The sequence below is a fragment of the Eulemur rufifrons genome, chromosome 19 (assembly GCF_041146395.1).
Source record: "Eulemur rufifrons isolate Redbay chromosome 19, OSU_ERuf_1, whole genome shotgun sequence".
In the NCBI taxonomy this organism is placed as follows: Eukaryota; Metazoa; Chordata; class Mammalia; order Primates; family Lemuridae; genus Eulemur; species Eulemur rufifrons.
The window spans coordinates 64,642,586-64,663,614 of NC_091001.1; the positions used below are offsets into that span (position 1 = coordinate 64,642,586).

General features: G+C 42.0%; 1 protein-coding gene across 3 annotated transcripts in view; it reads left to right on the forward strand.

The window, feature by feature from the left end:
* Positions 1–21,029, forward strand: part of SPRED2 (sprouty related EVH1 domain containing 2) — a 111,664-nt gene that overhangs the window by 81,483 nt on the left and 9,152 nt on the right. For all 3 annotated transcript variants that reach the window (XM_069495277.1, XM_069495278.1, XM_069495280.1), the window contains 2 exons: positions 4,917–5,085; positions 7,569–7,633. In XM_069495277.1, coding sequence (XP_069351378.1) covers positions 4,917–5,085; positions 7,569–7,633 — 234 coding nt within the window. The remainder of the gene's footprint in view (positions 1–4,916; positions 5,086–7,568; positions 7,634–21,029) is intronic.

A 21,029-nucleotide genomic window follows, 5' to 3' on the forward strand; every position in this document is an offset into this window, starting at 1 on the left:
TCCAGGAAATGGTCCACTTCCCCGGTCTGGGGCATGCAGTCATTGGCAGAGCCTGCATTAGAGCCCATTTCTTTGGGAAGCCAAAGCCTAGTCTCTTCATACTAACTCTTCCTACTAATAGGGCAGTCCTCGTACTCGGTCCACCCCCATGGAGTTGTGAACCTGCTTCTGTTGTTGCCATTGTAAAGGATAATACAACCCTAACAGTGTACCTCATCCCCTCCTCCATCATGTTTCTTCATCTCCCCATCCCTCTTTCCATCCCTTTTACATTCTGTGACTCCACACTTCTGGGCTTTTATATTTGCTAGTACTTAAATCACACACCCATACTCCCAGCTCTACTTCTCCATCTTTCCATCCTTCACCTTGCCCGTTTCACACTCTGGGGGGGATTCTGGGTTCCTATACTCAGTGATGTCTAACCCCTCCTCCTGCCCCATCCCCACGACACACACACGCACGCAGATACAGTGAGTGTATCCTTTGGCCTCTCAAGCTTCTGTAATCCAGTGCTTATGCCCACTGGAGAGGGTGGGTTGTTGAGGGAACCCCCACAAAGGTGGGATGGCAAGGAGAGGATGGAAATCATTTTAAGGGTACATTGGATGGGTGGTATCGAGTTCCCGGTATCCCAACCAGAGCATGAAATGCTCTTTCTGATAAAAATAGTGTTGCCAGTAGTTTTTCCAGTGTAGTACAGTTCTAGAACCTAACATGTTATTAGGGGGGTTTATTTGTTTGTTTGTTTGCTTTTAACTACATATTATTGAGGCCTGTCAACTGAACTGCCACTGTGTCTTTCTGTTGGAAAAGTTTCTGTTCCAGACACCCATTCACAAATAGTCGTTCAGGTAATGTTTTGGTAAGTTGACAACAAGCCTAAGAAATTATATGTAAATTAAAATTTTCTGAGTTGCATCTTACTTTAGATGGAGTACAGAAGTTTACTCCTTAAATCCTATGAGAAACCACCTTGTGAAGATTAATCACATAATCTAAAAGGTTGATCATACCAGTCGTTGCCCATGTGTAGGTCAGGGAACATTCTCGCGTAACATTTGGTGGGAATTTGAGCTGGCAAAGCTCTTTGAAAGGCAATTTGGCAGGATTTTAATTTAATTTAATTTTTTTATTTTTTGAGATAGGCTCTCACTCTGTTGCCCTGGTTAGAGTACAGTGGCATTATCATTGCTCATGTAGCTTCAAACCCCTGGGCTCAAGGGATCCTCCTGCCTCAGCCTCCCGAGTAGCTGGGACTATAGGCACATGCCACTATGCCTGGCTTTTTTTCTATTTTTGGTAGAGACAGGGCCTCGTTCTTGCCGAGGCTAGTCTGAAACTCCTGGCCTCAAGCAATCCTCCTGCCTCGGCCTCCCAGAGTGCTAGGATTACAGGGGTGAGCCACCTCGCCTTGCCAAGAATCTTAAATTTAAATGTGCATATCTTTTTACATAGCAGTTTGCATCTAGAACACTATCCTATAGAAAAAGACTTATACACAAAGATTTATGGACATCAACAGTTCTTAAACTTTTTTGATCTCAGGATTCTTTTACACTCTAAAAATTTATGTAGAACCCTAAAGAGCTTTGGTTTTGGTGAGTTATAGCTGTTACTGTTTACCAAATTAGAAATTAAAACTGAAATTTTAAAAAACTCTTAAACAATATTGTTACTATAAGTGACATTTTATGACAAATAACCATGTAACTGTTTTCCAGAACAAAAGTAATTCATGAGAACAGTGGCATTGTTTTATTTATGTTTTTGGAAATGTCTTTAATATCTGGCTTAATATAAAATAGCTGAATTCTATAATGATATATACTCCTGCTTTTAGTCTGTTGTAATATGTTACTTTTGGTTGATATGGATGAAGAAAACCCAGCTTCACACAGATATGTAGTTGGAAAAGGAGAAATATTTTAATAGCCTTTTCAGACAATTACAGATATTCTTCTTTGATACTACACTAAAACTCTACCCATAATAGTATCTTAAATGTGAAATCTGAAACCATCTCAATGAATTTTTCATTCTCTGTCACATTAAAATCCACTGGTTTATCTTGCACCCTGGATCTTTTCTACTCACACCTGATTTCATAACCTCATGCATTGGTCATCAGGAAAATAATGGTTTACTGAGTTAAGCAGATCTTCCAAATGTTGACACGTTTTTATTCTATAATATCGAAAAATCACATTTCTTATTGCCACTGACTCATTAAAAAGTCTGCAAGTATTGGGAAGCTGTCCAAAATTCTAATTTTTACTTGTAACATATAGGGATGTAAATTACATCATTGTCTGTAAAAGTGATCAATTACAAATTACCTAGATGCCCACCTCTCTGGAAATAGAGAGGTGTTGAGGATGGGAGGGAGAGATAAGTAAGGATGCAGCCTTCATGTGTTCATCTAAATTACTTAAATCTTTTACAGTATGTATTTCTCGTGTAGATTTTTTTAAAGCCTGCAAAGAATATAATCATTTGTTTTCTTTTCATGCATCTTATTTGAAAAGGTATTTTAAAAAGTCTTTCTCAAGTTTTAAGTTAATGCCTAATTATGTGTGTGCCAAAACTTCACCAGAGTGTTTATATCTGTTACGAAGATCAAAGCATCTAAACTTCTTCATTTTTGTTGTTAAACCTAGATACATAAAGATGTTATTTTGCTTCAGAGGACATAAAGAGATGGTATCTCATTCCCCTTCTCACTTAACTTAAAGTGGTGGCTTCACTTATTTTACTTACACTTTTCTAAGAAACTATAATATATCTTTGGAATAATTTTAAAATTGGAAAATGTCAACCAAAGACTTAATTTTTTTCACCCTGAAAGTACGGAGAAAGTTGGAGTCTTTTGTTTTTACAAAAAGTTTATTTTGAGACTTTATATTGAGACTATTAAATTCTAAAATAGATAACATTTGTTAGTTAAATCCTTGGTTATTTGGATTTCCCCAGTTTGGAATGGGGCTGGGCTGACATTTAATCATTGCACTATTCTTAGGGGAAAATGGCCATAATAAGGAATTTAATCATAAATAGAATTGTGTGAGGGAACTGTTGTCCTATTTCAATACAATGTAATAAAGTTAACTGCTTGGGACTGCAATTTGGTATACGAATTTGAATATTATTCTCATTTATTTAAGTTAGGGAACATTTATTAGGGAGCATTTAATTTCTTTTTGCTTTGATGTAGTCTTGAAATCTGTACTCATTTAAAGATATTCTCTAATTTAAATTTTAGTAATTGAGGCAGGCATTTACTCTTGACCTTCACTTAGTCTAAATTAATAGGATCACATTGTGTTAAATGCAGAGCTTTGCCAGAACAAGATCAAGGCTATGAATACTTAGCAGAATCATTATGGTGTTTATAATGAAGCTATAGGAATAAATACTGTAAACAGTTTGTGTTTTTTTAATGAATAAAGAAGTTTACATTCATGTGATTGCAGTGCTTCTTTTATTCTGTAATATTAAATAATCTTTGGTGTTTTTATCAACAACAGCGCTGTGCTAGACACAGGGAGTTATTTTATAATACATCTTGACCGGCCGGGCGCGGTGGCTCACGCCTGTAATCCTAGCACTCTGGGAGGCCGAGGTGGGCGGATCGTTTGAGCTCAGGAGTTCGAGACCAGCCTGAGCAAGAGCGAGACCCCATCTCTACTAAAAATAGAAAGAAATTATATGGACAGCTAAAAAATATATATAGAAAAAAAATTAGCCGGGCATGGTGGTGCATGCCTGTAGTCCCAGCTACTCGGGAGGCTGAGACAGGAGGATCGCTTGAGCTCAGGAGTTTGAGGTTGCTGTGAGCTAGGCTGACGCCACGGCACTCACTCTAGCCTGGGCAACAGAGTGAGACTCTGTCTCAAAAAAAAAAAAAAAAAAAAAATACATCTTGACCTTTTGTAGTCTAGCTGGGGAGCAAGACCAATACACGTGAAACCATTAGAGTATAACATGAAATCAGGTACTGAATTGTGAAGGTGACAAGAGAGAGAACTGTAGTAAATACAGGAGTAAAATCTGATGGTGGAAATATACTGGACAATGAGTGTGACCCTGTAGAGTTTCTCATTTACTTAGTGTTTTCAGAGCATGTTCATGATCTCATTGATAACACTGGTGTTATTTCCATCTTAGAAATGAAAAGATCAATCTACTCAAAGTTATAGCTCAGTAAAAGCCAGTTCTGAGACTAAATTGCTAGAAACTTGGAGATTATAATAGTAATCCTAATGTAAAGTTAAGGGTGGCAGCAACTGAAATGGGGTTAGTATAAGAAATGCAGAAGGAAAAATGGAATGGGCTTGGTGATTGGTAATCCAGGGGATAGAGAAAGCAGAGGCGGCAAAGGTGACCATAGAAATCTTGAGCCAGAGTGAGCAGAGAAGGGGGGGCATTGCCAGATAGGGAGAAGTTGGGAGAGGAGACTAGTGGCAGAAATTTCAAAGCAAACTAGTTAATTTTTCAACTTGTTGAATTTGGGGTCATGGGGAGTCACCCATTTGGACAGGGAGAGAAGACTCAGAGCCATTAATACAAAGGCCCCGACATAGAAGCAGGAAACCTGAACAGTGCAAGACCCAAGACCTGGACATCAGCTTAGTGCCCTACAGTCAGGGGCAGGTGGAAGGGGAGTAAATGGGAAGCAGAGGAGCATGGTGATGGAGTTACAGCCAGGACAGTGGCGATCCCCAACACCAAGGGACCAGCAGTCCACAGGCAAGCAGAAGCTTCTTCTGAGATAGAGAGACTCACAGATGTGTGCAGGCACGGGATGGAGGGTTTTCATTAGTTGCCACCGGTGATGGTTCCTAATTAGACTTCTGTAACCAGATATCATCATGGCTATTCCACAAGTAACTGGCCTGTGTGTTTCCATCCTTCAGGTGGTATTGGAATGCTATGTAAGGAAGGACTTGGTCTACATCAAAGCCAATCCAACGTTTCATCACTGGAAGGTCGATAATAGGAAGTTTGGACTGACTTTCCAAAGCCCTGCTGACGCTCGAGCCTTTGACAGGGGAGTGAGGAAAGCAATCGAAGACCTTATAGAAGGTATTGAACTTGTTGCTGCATTGTTAGTGGGACTACAGAAATATGCCAAATTCTTTTACTTCCAATAGTCTGTCATCATGTGCTTGTAGTTTATTTATAGGAGGGTTTGGGGCCAGGTCAGTAGATACCAAAACTTTTGGAGCACCCAGGGAGAGGAATTAAAGTGACAATGTAGGGGAAAGGAGATAGCTTTAAGAGTGATAAATGATCTCAATTGGTTTTTAGACTCTGTTGTGAAAAAACAAGCAGGCAGGTTCTGGATTGCCGTATGCATGTGTTTTTGACTGATTTCACCTTGTCCTGATTATTGAAATGGCTTTGGTCTGGTCTGTCTTGGCTCAGAAGTAGAGAATGGATTCTGGAGGGCTCAGAAGGCTCCAGGCCTACCCACTGTCCTCCTGTAATCAGAGGCCCGGGGTGTACGGCTGCCACTGAAAAAGAAAGGGATCCGTGACCTCTGGAGCCCTGGTTCAGTTTAGGCCTTGGTCTGTGGGTGAGTAGTAGGCATTGTGTTACATCTGATGAAGGACCTGGAAGGCCCTTGGGCAGTCAGTCTCGTGGTGGGCTTGGCTAGAGTCCACAGATGCAAACACACAAATTCTCCACTTCACGTTCTCTTGTCAAATCAACAGGTTAAAGGTGCCATAGCCAGGGCCCTGTGAGTAAGGAAATATGAAGCAAGGCATGTTAATGTCAAATTCAGAATTTGGGGAAGTGAGTCACAAAAGAATGTATGTTTCATTTGTTTAAGAAGTAAAAGTGTTCTGAAATCATTTTCATTAGTGGTTTTGGGGGAAGAGATTAAAACAAATCTTAGAAAAATCACTTAACATTATTATAATCAGTAGTAAGACAATTCTAGTTAGAACGTGAATCCATAAACAGCAACCATGAGATAGCCAAAAGAAAATAATAAAAATTAATGTTCACCTCATAGGTTTTACATAAGTGGCAAATATTTAAAATGTTATTTTATTTGTTTTTTGAGATAAGGTCTTACTCTGTCACCCAGGCTGGAGTGCAGTGGCACCATCATAGCCCACTACAGTGCAGACTTGAACTCTTGGGCTCAAGCAGTCCTCCCACCTCAGTCTCCCGAGTAGCTGGGACTATAGATACACACACCACACCCGGCTAATTTTTCTATTTTTTGTAGAGACAGGGTCCTGCTATGTTGCCCAGGCTGGTCTTAAACTCCTGGCCTAAAGTGATCCTCCCACCTCAGTCTCCCAAAGTGCTGGGGTTACAGACATGAGCCACCATGCCTGGCCTAAAATGTTTTTAAATAATAGTTTTTAAATGTTTAGAGAGAGAATATCTCCTGTATTATTGATAGAAGTTTGTGTGGTGTCCATGTACTTAATTACTGAAGGTACAAAGTTTGATTCTCCTACTTACAATTTTTTCTCTATGTACATTCTACCTAGCTGTTTTATATCAAACTTGCCTAAACATTGATTGATTGGACTAATTCAAAGAGTAAAGAAAAATCCTGAAAGACTGACCAATAGGAATTGCACAGAGGGTATTATGGAACTGTTGTTTTTCCTCCTGCAATGTCTTGTTGGAGATTTAAGTATTTTTCATCCTTTTCTGAGCAATTCTTTTAATTTCAATTTTATGTAATAACAAAATATTTTCCAAATGTACATTTTAGAAGACCTAACCCAGAAAAGGAAAAGATAGAGAATAAATTTCCCTTTTGGTATATCTGTCACTTATGCAAATTTAAATATGTTTTTCTTTTGGTCATTTAAGTTGATCCACACATTACTGGGTGCTATTGCAGGGTAAAGTGGGACGGTTATACTGATTTGCATACCAGAATGAAGAAAAAGGTGAATAAGTAAATAAATTGAATTCTAAAGACCACTTGGTTCCATGATGGAAATAAGCGGGGTTTTCTGAGAAGAGCCTTAATTTTGCCTAATAAAGCAGAGAAAATTCACTGGTGAGGAAACCTCCTTGTCTGGCCACTGGCTCCCACAACCTGGAGTTTAGAATACAATATATGGATTCGGAACTGGAGGCAGGCATAAAACTCCCTCATTGGTCAATGAAAAGGCCAGAGAAGCTGAGTGAGATTGTGGCGGGTCTAACATGAGGGCTCCCAGTCCAGTCTTCCCACTACAAAGCCGGGACCTCAAGGCCACTACAGAAGCCACTCAATGTGCCCCTTGGAGGAGTGGGCAGGCTCTCCCCTCACCTCCTGCATGGTGCCCCTCTGTGTGCTTATTCTCTAGTGGCCAGTGCAGAAGTTTTAGAGATGAATGGGGAACAACCCTAGGCAAAGTTAATTTAGGGAGCATCCTGGCAAGAGTCAATTAAAGAAGATAAATTAAAAGCACTTAATTCCCAGGTAACATGTTTCTCCTGGTGAGTCACATGCAAAAGGAAATGTGGCTTTATTAAAATACTCTTTAATGATTGGTTTTAACTTATCGTCTTGGGAAACACTTTTTATTACGTTTTTGTCTTTTTAGGATCAACAACATCATCTTCCACCATCCATAATGAAGCTGAGCTTGGTGATGATGACGTTTTTACAGTAAGTGTCCTTTGTCCTTTGCTTTCCAGATTAGTTGATGAATAATCAGAGAAAGATTCTGTTTGAGGGCATGGGAGACACTTTGCAGTGCGGCATTTGCTGTTGCTGTTTGGAAGCCATTAGAGAGATCTCTGTCTTGGCACACGTCTTCCTGCCTGGGTTCGCCCTGTTGCTCACACTGCAGTGTTGCCATCTGCCACGCAGCACAACAGTGTGAGCTCTCCCGGATCTGTCCAGGGTTCTCCCAAAGTCGTCTCTCAGATTTAGGGTGACCGACTACCCTAGTTTGCCCAGATCTGTCCTCATTTTGGCACCAAATGTCCCTAGTCCTGGGAAACACCTCAATCCCAAGTAAACCAGGACAATTGCTCACCCTACTTGGGGTCTTCTGTTAGCATACTTCTCTCCCTGTCATGGGGGAAAGCTAGAAGTACTCTTCCTGAAGAGTAATTAACTGTCTGATAAGAAAGGCCTGAAGGCTGAGTTAAGGTTAGGCCCAAGTGTGCTAAGGCAGGAAAGGGCCTAGATGTTTTGACACAGCTTGAGTTAATGGGATGTAACTGAGGACAAAATGATTTCTCAGCTTGTTTCTTTAGTTAAATCCTATTCTTCTAGAGGTTAATTAATAGATAGTTCATTGAAAGCCTACAGTGTGCTTAGGGCTGCAAGTTGCTGTTGTGCTCTGAGCCTTGACCCACAATAAGAAATGCGTTTATGTTGTGACCCAGCACACACATGCATCAATAGATACCTGGAATCAAATACTTCATGTTCTGCATTCTGACTTTTTTCTCTATTTCATTTTCTTCCTTTTGTTGATTATAAAACTTCTCAAACACACAGAATATAAAAACGTAAAGAATAATACAGTGAATACCTATATACTCTACACCTAGATGGAACAGTTATAACATTTTGGCACATTTGCTTGATCTGTGTGAGTGTGTGTACTTATACACATAGGTGTGGGCCCACATGCACACACACGCACACATACACACACAGATATTATCTGCCGATCCGTTTGAAAGTAAGTTACCCCTCAGTACTTTAGCATGGATCTCCTACAAATAAGGTATTCACAAAAGAATTTCAGGGCAGTGAGACTATTCTGTATGATACTATCATGGTAGATACATGTCATTATACTTCTGTCCAAACCCATAGAATGTACACCACCAAGAGTGAACACTAATGTAAACTGTGGCCTTTGGGTGATAATGATGTATCAGTACAGGGTCATCGATTATAACAAACATACCACTCTTCGGGGGGGAGCAGTCAGTAATGAGAGAGCTGTGCACGTGCGGGATCAGGGAATATATGAGAAATTGCTGTACCTGCCACTCAATTTTGCTGTGAACCTAAAACTGCTCCAAAAAATAAATTCTAATAAAAATAATTAAAACTAAAAAAATAAGGCATTCCCCTATGCAACCACACCACCATTACTATCCCCAGGAAAATTAACAGGAATTTCATAGTGTCATCTAATATCCACTTTATAGTTCCTCAGTTGTCCCAAGAGTGTCTTTTGTAAGTTTTTATTTCATATTTTAAAATATTGGGTGCAGTCCATTAAATTTGTTTACCAGTACACTCATGGTTTGCAACTAGTGATTTGAAAAACTATTCCTTTGGGAATACGAAGGTATGTAGCCTTGGCTGCAACCCTTAAGGAGATACAAGATGGTTTACAGAGATGAGATTGCCCCATGAGGGGCTTGGAGACTGGCACACACCATGTAAAGTAGTCTGGTCAAGAGATGAGAGCGCAGCGTGCGGTCAGAAAAGACCTTGCGGGGAAGGGGTGTGCGGCGAGGCTGGACTGGACCTCAGTGGCATTTGAACGAGGTTCAGGAAGGGGCTTCAAGACCGGGGAGCCACAGGGACGAAGGTGGAAGCGGGAGTGTGCGTGCTGAGTTGCCTGAGCATTGCCAATCCCAACCTGACATGAACAGAGCATGCGTTGGGGTTTCAGGAAATGAACTCAGTTGTCCTTCCTTGGAGCGGCTAGTGTGATGTGGCTCTGAACAGGTTTCCTATAGTGCTCCGAGCAGATCCTCTCAACAGTTGGCATGTTGCTTGCATCTGTTCCTTTGTCACGTTTCGAGAGACAAACAACAGCAGGCGGGTTAAAAGGTGGCTTCCTGTGCTCCAGAGCAAAACTGTCATTCGCTGCTGCTTCCCAGCTACCTGCCAGAAGTGATTTATACAATCTGGAGAGAGCAAGAGTGAAAGGGAGGATGGAAGCCAGAATCCCTCCCGGTTTTGCCCTTTAATCCACAGGGGATCCATGTGCTACTCCAGGGTAACACCAAATGCTTGGAAGAAAGTTTAGAAGCAGCCCTGCTGCTTCCAGACACTTGGAAACTCAATTAATTGCATTCCATGTAGGCCCTGATGTGTGTGATCAATTGCCTTCATTCCATTTGTTGACAAACAAGGACCAATGAATAATAGTACCTCCCTTCACCACGAAAAGCCCAATCATTAGGCCATTAACTAGTAGGAACACAGCCATGGGAAAATGGGAGGGTCGTCCAGGGCTTACAGACCAGGTTCCCATTCGTTCATGAGCTCCCTGTCATTAGACTTTCTGCCCTAAAACAGATGTCTGAAACCCAGAGCCAAGGACACAAGCAACTGCTTTAACTCCTGTGTGGTCTACAGTTTGCCAAGTTCTGTTGTGTTCTGAAACTTATTGGTAAGACAGATATTATATCTAGAACTTGGAACTCATTTATCAGAGAAAGGTTATAAATGGTGATAAGACCCTCTTAAAACGTATGATAGATCAGAATAATAATAATTTTCTAAGAGAGCAGCATGTGTGGGAAAACCTTCAGAATTATAACTTGAGGAACGAAGCGTGTTATTTTTTCTGTTTCTGCCACTGGAGCCCGAGTTTTCCCTCTGTTTCAGGAGATTCCTTGGGGCTAGGAGGAAGACAGAATATTGTGAACAATATATTGATGCACAAGAGCATAAGCACTCCTTAATTAATGTTCTACTTCATTAGGAGTAAAGCCTGGGGGAAGGGGTACCTCCCCAGGGAGTGGTTGTTTAGATTTGTATTTTCACAAAAGTGTGGCTGTCTCTGCTCACACTTTCCCAGCTCTCATGGTTATCCTTCAGATCAGCTTGTCCTAACTTCTAGAACCATGTTGCATTCCTCGGAGGAAAGTGCTCTGCCTTGCGCTTTGTTGTCAGGTGCCGGGACCGCTGCCCCTACAGCCTCCCCTTGCTTCTCCTTCCTGTCTCACTGACTCCAGCCCAGGCCTGTCCACATCTCTCCTGCCCGGGCCACTGCCAGAAACTCCTGATTAGCAACTGCTCTGACCTTCTGAGGTTTGGCCTATATATTCCATTCATGTTTCCTAATATTTCTCCGTCAAACAGTCATGATTGTTCTTTCTCCTTTAAAATACCGTAGCACTTTGTTTTTTATTTCTCTCTCTCTCTCTGTTTTTTTGCCTAGACTTTACCACTATACAATGTTTTTTATTTCTCTCTCACCACTGGACAGCCTGTCCTTTCTTTTTTTCTTTCATACTGTATTTGCTGAATGAATGAGTCTTCATCTAATTAGATCCTAAGCAGATTATTCATCATTGTAGCCTCTATAACCCAGGAAAGCTTTGTTCTCTAGATGCTCAATAAACTGATAATGTGAACCCCGGATGAGTATAGTAACAATCTTAGGTTTTCATATTTTATTCATTTGCTTTATTGTTATCCTTAGGGACTAGTTGAGGTGGCTGATTTTGAGGGCTTCTTTAGCTGTGTTCTCTACTCAGTCTACAGTTAAGATCTGAGCTCCCCGTGGTCACTCACAGTAAGCTTTTGTCTGCTCAGCTTTCTCCTTGCCCTCCCATCAACTCTCCTTTGTAGCAGGATCCCTTCATAGCCCCCTCTGCTCCATGGGGGACCCCAGTGGCAATAGTGAATCCAGTTGAGGACAGACACCTAGGTGGCAAGAGTGTAGCCTGCATTAAATATGGATGTATGAAGAAATTCCAGCATCTGAGCCATTTGGTACAAATCTGTAAGCCAAATACTGCAAAGACTATAAAGCAACAACAGGAACAGAAAAAGGTTAGCGTTCTGTGGCAGGGGAGTGTTTTGCCATTGCTAGGAGTTATCATACTCTTGGTGCCTCCAGTGGACAGCTTTCCCTCCACTCCAGGCTGGGGAGACTTGAGAGGGACAGAGTTGAAACCTCCTGAGGTCATTCCCCGTTGTACTTCTGGTAACCGGCATGTCTTGAGGAGGTCCATGTAAACCTGAGCTATGAGAACTTTAGCTGTGTGGGTAAGCTGAGCTGATTTGCTCTCCAGCCTAGGACCAACTCTCCCAGAGCGCAGCAGTTGAGTACTCTAAGGCCAGAGGGTTTGGAGCCAGCAAGGAAGGGGGGCGTTATTAGGTATGGGGCATGGGAGTAGAGAAAATGGCTTGTAGAGAACTGGAGAGCCTCCAGGTTTTATGGTCATCTAATGAACAGTTTCCCAAACTCCTGTTGATAGGGTTTGGTCCATTAAAACCTAGTGGTTTATTTACTGCTGCAGAATTCTAAAATCATTTTTAAATGTTAGCATCTTCAGAGATAGACAAGGACAATTTTTAAATGATCTTGGGAGAATGTAGCTGCAGTGGTATATGCATACTTCTAGAGCAGGCTAATCTAGAATCTGTGTCAGTTGTCGTTGCTTCAGCTGTCATTGTGCTGAGTGGCTGGACTCAGGCTCTAAACTGGGGGTTAGAGACATATTAATATTTGCTTTATAGGAAGATAACTTGGGGGTATATTAAACAGCTAAGTCTTCATCTTCCATAAGAAGTACCCCTGAAATAATCTAAATCTGAAAATCAGGAAATAGTAGGAGAACCGTAGTATTTTACAAATGGAGAGAAATACCAGAATGAAGAGCCATAAAAAAGTGAAAATGTGTTTCTCTGGGGAGTGAGAAGCTGAGAATAGAGAGGGTAAGACCAAGGGGCTGCTATTTGATTTATTAAATGCTATCCATGTGTTGCTTTGATTTTTAAAAAAGAAAAGACCGAAGAATGAGAGGGGCTTTCTCAGAATGGGAGTCAAGGGAAAGGGAGTCAAGAGAGACACCTGAGTTACAGCCATCCTGATTTCCATATCTCGGGGCTTAAGGAGAATAAAGAGACTCAGCAGAGGTTGTGTTCTGCAGCTCTGGGCACTTCACAGTGGCTGTCACTGTGTTCTTGGCCTGATATTGGGAAGCAGTATATCCACCAGGTAAAGAATGGCACATTAAAGGTAGGATGGCGGGAGTTAGCTGGAATTGTCTGGCTTGCTGGAGGGTGAGGGTGGCTGTAGACATGCCAAGTCCTTAGAATTACAGGTCTTGGAATTGGAAGGGATCAGGAGTTCATCTCATCCAGCCTCCTTCCTCCTATTGAAGAAGTAGGATTTACCTCATTTTACACACACAGTCACAGAAGCAGTTCAGTCAGATGGAGGACTTGCCTAAGAGGCACGGCTAGATCATGGCGGAAGAACAACCAACCCCATCTCCCAACCTTCCCAGTTCACCACGGCTATTTCTCTTTTCCTCAGTTGAATAATTACATTCATGATATTTCAGCTATTCTATTTTTAAAACAACAATCAAATATAAGAGTTATATTTCAGGATTCTCTTGGTCCCATGTTGGAAAGGGGAGAGAGAAGAGGATAAACGTGTGACCAGTGCTCATGTGAACCGTTCCTGTGGTGGACGCAGAGCCTGCTGTAGCGAGTGTTGTGCTCTTGAGGCCCCCAAAGTAGCAACTTGAAGCTTGAGCACAGGGGGCCCTGCCATATATAAAGTTTTGATTTTTTTTTTTTTTTTCCCTTCGGCGTCTAGATTTCTACTACCACCAGAGTATTTTGTTCCTGGATTTGGGCAACCCTTCTCAACTGAGATTCCTAGTTAAGCCCCAGCACTGTCAGACATCCATCGTATATAATGAATTAACTTCTCTTCTGTGCACTTAGAATGGTGCCAACTGTGTACCATCCTTTGCAGAATTAAGAAGAGTCATTCACAGCATTTTGTGTGGGGCTTAATGCTTTCCCAGAACCCAGATGAAAAGGGCTGGTTTGGGGTTATGTTTTGATGTTTCGCTGTACCTTATTTCTTCAGGCAGGCAGTCCTCCTTACAGGAAAAATGCCCTGTCTTTCGCAGCAGCGGCAGCTTCTAGCCATGTTTTGCCCATACTGGAAAACTTGGTCCTTCCTCATGCCCTGTGCTTGAACCCTTGACATCCTGTTTATTACAAGCTGCATTTTATGACTTTCTGGCTATTCAGAGCAGTTGTCCCTAATGACATCCCGGACCCCTCCCATCCACCCCAGGTGTTCTCTAAAGCATGGCCAGAGCACATGGTTAGAACCAAAGCACCGAGAAGCAGTTTGTTTTGTCCTAGATGAGCTTTTGAGTGTTTGCAAGTTGTGCTTTTTTTCATTCTTGATTAAGTGGAAAAAAGTGAATTCATTGAATTTTGTAATTATCAAAGCTTCATTTACAGGAGAAGAGTACAGAATAGCACATTTTCCTTTTCTTTTTTTTTTTTTTTGGAGACAGAGTCTCACTCTGTTGCCCGGGCTAGAGTGAGTGCCGTGGCGTCAGTCTAGCTCACAGCAACCTCAAACTCCTGGGCTTAAGCAATCCTGCTGCCTCAGCCTCCCGAGTAGCTGGGACTACAGGCATGCGCCACCATGCCCGGCTAATTTTTTGTATATATATATATTTTAGTTGTCCATATAATGTCTTTCTATTTTTAGTAGAGACGGGGTCTCACTCTTGCGCAGGCTGGTCTCGAACTCCTGACCTCGAGCGATCCACCCGCCTCGGCCTCCCAGAGTGCTAGGATTACAGGCGTGAGCCACCGCGCCCGGCCACATTTTCCTTTTCTTGAAGCGTTTTTTCCACCTACTCCATCCCCAACAAACATTAAAGCTGAGGGTATATCTACCTATTGTTTAAAAAATGGGGTTCATTTGCTGATTTTCTAAGGAGTGTTTTTTTAAAAGACGAGGTGGTATGTGATCAATGGGTTTGTGGAGTTTGGAGTGTGAGGAGAGGCCTGGATTCTAAACTTGGTTCTGCTTTTAGTTAGCTGTGATCACTGATCCTTTGAGCGCAAAGCTTTATTGGGTGAATATAATTCCTTCGAGTCTCTCTTCACTGGCCCAAGGGAAGGGAAGGAAAGGGATTTTGGGGTGAAACTGGCTCTGTCCCTGGCACTTAGCACTCCACTCCACGTATGTTACTGCATTTGGTCCTCACAACCACCCTGTGAGGTACACTGCTGTTTTTGCAGATAAAGTCACCAAGGCTCAGAAAGATGAAGTGAATGGTGCTTGCTTCCACAATCTGCAAACTTCTCTGCCTTTCAGAGAAGTTTAAGGAAAGGAAATATTTATCCAATATGTTTCACCAAATTTTACATATTCAATATACCAGATTCCTTTACTGGCAGAACTGCCTAAATGATGGACTTTTCAACTGGTGCATTGGCTTAAAAGCTCGGCTGTCTCTTTAGTGGAGGTATGAGGTTTCCCTGTCCGTTTCAAAGCCCCAGTCTCATTTTAGAAGATCAGTTGATCAAAAATGTTCTCTGCTGTCTTTACTTTTGGAAGTATGGGATTGGGAGTAAGGTGGGGAGTGGTAAGTAAAAGAGAAAATAGTTAGGAAATAAATTACTTCTACAAAGTTTAACTAGTGAAACTGACCTATGGTGGTTTATTAAGAAAAGCAAAAATGTTTTGGGAGGGCAGCCCTCCACTTCAGGGTTGACCCAGGGAGCAGCACATCCCATAACTGCTGCTGGCTGAGACCCAGCACTGGCTGGGGTGGTGTGGAAGGTCTCAGAAGATGGGGGAGGGAGAGCTCCTTTATCTTCTAAATGACAATAACTATCAAGCTCGCACTGCACTGTAAGAAGAGGATCTTTTTATTCAACTTGTAATACCTATAGTGCTAAATTAATTAAATGTCTAAGGATCTAAACAAAAGCTTTGAAATGCTCTCAGGTTCAGGAAGCTCAAAGGCATTACAGTAGCCCTCCCACTTGTGTCTTGCTTCATTTACATAGATATCATCTCATCTTTTTAAGCTGTGGATAATAAAACACAATTATTTCCATTTTACTAATTCATACAGAGTACATATTCAGGTTACCTGAAACCCAGCCTTTCCTGTTCCCAACCCCTTGGTCCTTCCAGGGAATCCAAGCTGTGGGTTTATAAAAGTTTCCTTTTCTTTCATAACAGAAAGTCATCTAAATTCAAAATTTGGAAATGTAAAATTTTTATTTTAATTGTTTTTGCTATTTTCACAATGAAAGAATCCTCTAGGTCCTAGAGAAAAGATAAACGTCCTAGAGTCTAGGACAAAGTCATCTCTTTTCCACCCCCAGCAGCTACCTTGTAGCTGGGATTATAAAAGAGCATGGCTCTAGCCTATTTCCTGATCTGCTTGCCTCTTTGAAAGAGGACACCTGAAACCAGTGTAGGCCCTCAGGCCAGGTGAGTGGAGCTACCTGTTCCCAAAGAGCTGTTGACAGAATGGCTGGCAACTTCCTGTTTGGCCAGAGAGTTCTGTCAGTGCCAGTAGAGGTGGAGGGGAAAGGCTGGCAGCTCATCCAAACAACCTGAGCAGCCAAGAGCCTTTGAGGCACTCCCAGCCCAAGAGGAAGAGCAATGGTTATATTTACAATATGGGGGAGGGGTGTGTATACCTTTTTCTAATATAAAATGAGAATCCCTTGTAATCGGAAGGATGTTGCTCTGGTTCTATCAGCTGTTGAAATACTGGTGGTAGATTGCAGCAAAAATAATGCAAACATGGTCATAATGACTAGTTATCCACCTTTAAAAAATTCAAAATAACAGCAGCATCCATAGACAAGGCAGAAATTCTACTTAATCAAACTAAATCCTATAGCTCTTAAATCAGCTGAGCAATAGGCTGAGTCAAACTCCTCTAAACTGCAGTGTTCTTAGGAGCAGGAGAGAAGGGTTACACATAAAATTGTTAGAGCTCAAACAGACCTTGAAGATCACCTAGTACAACCCTCTTGTTTAACACATGAGGAAACTGAAGCCCAAAGAAGTTAAGTGACTTTGTGCAAGATGTATGGCCTAGTCGGGCCTGAGGTTTTCTATTATTGCCTAATAGTGCTGCATGACTCCTGATGATACGGGCTGGCTCCTTAAGCAATTTCTTTATCGTCTATACTATACCTTACTCAAAACATGTAGGCCTGGTGACCTCCTGAAATGGCTGCTCAGACAGGGCTTGATTCTCTGCGTTTTGTGGTTTCTTGAATCAGCTCATGAGTTCCTGGGGACGCAGGGATGATGAAATGGCTTGTTTGCTTGCTGCCCTCGAGGCGGGGTTCGCCCCACCTATCACCATCTCCAGGAAGGAGAAGGGAATTGCTGGTTGCCGCCTTCTCATGGCCTGGCCCATGTGCTGGGTGGGAGCATCCTCCTTGAGAAGACAGACGCAGGCACACCTTTCCTCTCCCTCAGCACTGTGTGCCAGCTGCCACTGCCTCCACCCCCTGCCCGTTTTGGAAAAACATTTAGCAGGAAAACACGGGGGAATTAAGGGGGTGCACATAGTCCCAAAAAGACTTGTTTCACTTTGAAATGCATCCAACTCATCCTTAATACCCCCAAAAGCCCTTGATCCATAGCCAGAATTCCAGCCCAGGGATGCACAGTTTAAGCAAACTGTCTCCTCATCTGGCTTGGCCTTTTGGTTCTTTCCTTCCCTCCTTGAGCTTCCAAATGAAGAAGGCTCGCTCCTGGGCCCAGGGCATGTGAACAGTTGCATGTGCATCTTTGGGAATTTCCTAGTAAACTCAAGGTCCCTCCATAGGAGAGGGAAGAGTAGCCAAGCTTCCAGGAGTAATCACACTACCAAGTTGGCCGGACGGTAGGAGGGGGCTGGCCTCATGTTTGTGTGAGGCATCAACCCGCTATGAGCCTGTCTCCGTTCAGCCCAGATCCCACCCAAACCAGGCAGCACTGACGACCTTGGGGAAACAGCCAGTTCATTGGCCCAGGCAGCCTCAGCTCAGTGTCATTTGCACCTCAGATTTTGACTTATTGTCAAGTTATCGGTCAGGCGAGGTGGCTCACGCCTGTAATCCTAGCACTCTGGGAGGCCGAGGTGGGAGGATCACTCCAGGTCAGGAGTTCAAGACCAGCCTGAGCAAGAGCGAGACCCCATCTCTACTAAAAATAGAAAGAAATTATCTGGACAACTAAAAATATATAGAAAAAAAATTAGGTGGGCATGGTGGTGCATGCCTGTAGTCCCAGCTACTCGGGAGGCTGAGGCAGGAGGATTGCTTAAGCCCAGGAGTTTGAGGTTGCTGTGAGCGAGGCTGACGCCACGGCACTCTAGCCCAGGCAAAAGAGTGAGACTCTGTCTCCCAAAAAAAAAAAAAGTTACAATATTAAAATCAATTTTTTCTAAAATTCTGTTTCAACTTTTTTTTTAAGAATGTGCATAGCAACTTTATCCTCAATATCCCAAAACTGGAAACAATAAAATGTCCAGGAAAATGGGTAAAAAAAAAAGTGGTATATTCATAATATAGAATACCACACAGCATAAAGAATAAATTTCAGCCACATGGTGAACTTACAGATAAAATTTTGAGTGAAAGAAGTCAGATACACACAGTACATTCCATATGATTTTATTTATTTAAAGTTCAAAAACTAGAAAAATATATTGATAGAAATCAGAATAATTACCTTTGGAGGGTTATTACATTTGAAAGGAAAACAAGGAAGCCTTCTGAAAGACTGAAAATGTTCTATATTTTGATATTAGTTGTGATTACATAGGTATATAAATATGTAAAAGTTAATTAAACTGTATGCTTATGATTTGAGTACTTTATGTTATACCCCAACTAAAAACAAAGTTTGTAAGAAAAATCTTTTTAAAAAATCATTTCCTGTCTCTAGCTTGCCTCATGAAGGATTTTTATCCATTCTGATTACTGTTATATCCCCAGTATCTAAGAACAGTACCTGTCATATAGTAGGTACTCAATACTGAATGAATTAACATGTTAATAAATATGTACCTACTCAATTTCCATATTGAAATAGCACCGGCTGTTAGGCACAAACCAGACTTTCATGTTTTATCTACTTTACACATCTTGCTGGTTAATTACATCATATTTAGAAAGGCTTAGCGTGTAGAAAGAGTCCACTTTCGGGTTTATGTGAGAGGACAGAACACATCAGCATTGTCCTGGGAGGCAGCTGCGCACCTGTGTGCAGTTCCCAGGGCTGCAGGGAGCACCACAGCACATATCCAGGGGGCACATCTGGATAGCCGGGAGGAGCTGAACCATTTACACAGTACAGGAACCTGAGGAACCTCCGGCCTGTATCTTTAAGAGTATGGGAGACAGCTGGGGGGTGTGGCTCATGCCTGTAGTCCCAGCACTTTGGGAGGCTGAGACAGAAGTATCACTTGAGGTCATGAGTTCAAGACTAGCCTGGGCAAAACCTGAGTTGAGACCCTGTCTCTACAAAAAAAAATTTTTTTAATTAGCCAGGCATGGTGATATGCGCCTATAATCCTAGCTACTTTAGAGGCTGAGGCAGGAGTATTGCTTCACTTGAGCCAGGAATTGGAGGCTGCAGTGAGCTATGATTGTGCCACTGCACTCCAGCCTGGGTGACAGAGCTAGACTCTGTCCTTATTTCTTTTTTAATTTAATAAAAATATTGATAAATCACATCAAATTGTCAAATATTAGTAAGACAAATTTAATGAAAGACCAGTAGAATATATTCCAGGAATGCAAAGATGGTTTATATTGGAAAAGCTAGCTGTTTAATTCCCACGTTAATAAAATAAATTACAGCCAGGCATGGTGGCTCACACCTATAATCCCTGAACTTCTGGAGGCCGAGGTGGGAGGGTTGCTTGAGCCCAGTTAAGACCAGCCTGAGCAATATATAGCGAGACCTCATCTCTACAAAAGAAAAATAGAACAATTAGCTGGGCATGGTGGCACATGCCTGTAGTCCCAGCTACTCAGGAGGCTGAGGAAGAAGGATCGCTTGAGCCCAGGAGTTTGGGGTTGTAGTAAACTATGCTGATGCCACTGTACTCTAGCCAGGCAATTAGAGCGAGAGGCTGACTCTAAGTGAATTAATCAATAATTTAATTAAAGGTGAAAAGATGGTGTGATCATCTCAGTAGATATCAAAAATCATGATATCCAGCATCTTTGGGGGTTTTATAGTCACTTCAGTTATCTAGAAACATTGTATCAAATAGAGAATCATTAGAGGTTTTTCCATCAAAGTCAAGTTCAAAACAAGCAGGGCACTGTTACCTCTGTTTTTCCATATCATGCTGGAACCCTGGCAAAAGATGCAATAAGATGAAGAAAAGATGGTATAAATATAGGAAAGTAAATCAAACTTTCTTTTCTGGGTGAAATGATTTACTTAGAAAAATCCAGAGAATCACTTAATAAATTATTTGAAGTTTTATAAGGTAGCTAACTAAGCAAAGCAACCAGATGCAGGATCAACACACAGAACCAATAACTTTCCCATATATCAGCAATTATAGTTTAGAAAATAGAAATTTTAAATCTCATTTCATTTTTGCAATAACCCAAGGAAGATTTTAGCCCCATTTTACAGATGTGAAAACTGGAGCTAGAGATTAACTTGACCAAAATTACACATCTTATAATTAGCAGAGAATGATTCAAGTCTACTTTGTCTGAGCCCAGAAGATTTTTTTGTCTGTTTTTTTTTTTTTTTTTTTTTTTTTGAGGATACATTCGCAGGTGATAGGGCTGCTGCTCACTGCATCATGGTACACATAACCTCCCAGATGACAGTGCCTGGCCTCACTGTCCACAGCAAGAGGCATTCAACACCCACTCTGACCTTGCTCTTTCAAGATGCTGGGAAATGTGTTACTGAAGCTGCCCCTCGTAGGATCCTGAAGTCCCTGAGCACAGAGTAGTCACAGAGGACCTCTGCTTTTGTTCTGCTTGGATTCAAAGCCCTGAGAGTTCAGAGACACCCACTGGGGAGCAAGTCTAGTGTAAAACATAGCCAGAGGGCATGTGCTTGCCGAGCCTTTCAGTTGAAGGTGACAGCTATTGGATTGGTAGTTTGGTAGGTGTCGGCAGCTTGTGCACAGAAATAACAGAGGTGTTTACAAATCTTGCTTTTGTAGCGTGTATGTGCATACCGCGGGTGGGCTGCTGTTCTGTGGTCTGTGTGCAAACCACAGCAGAGTTACAGGAGAGCCAGTTCAGAGTTGCATGTGGGTAAAGGGATATTTTTTTTCCTTGCCTTCCATGGAGG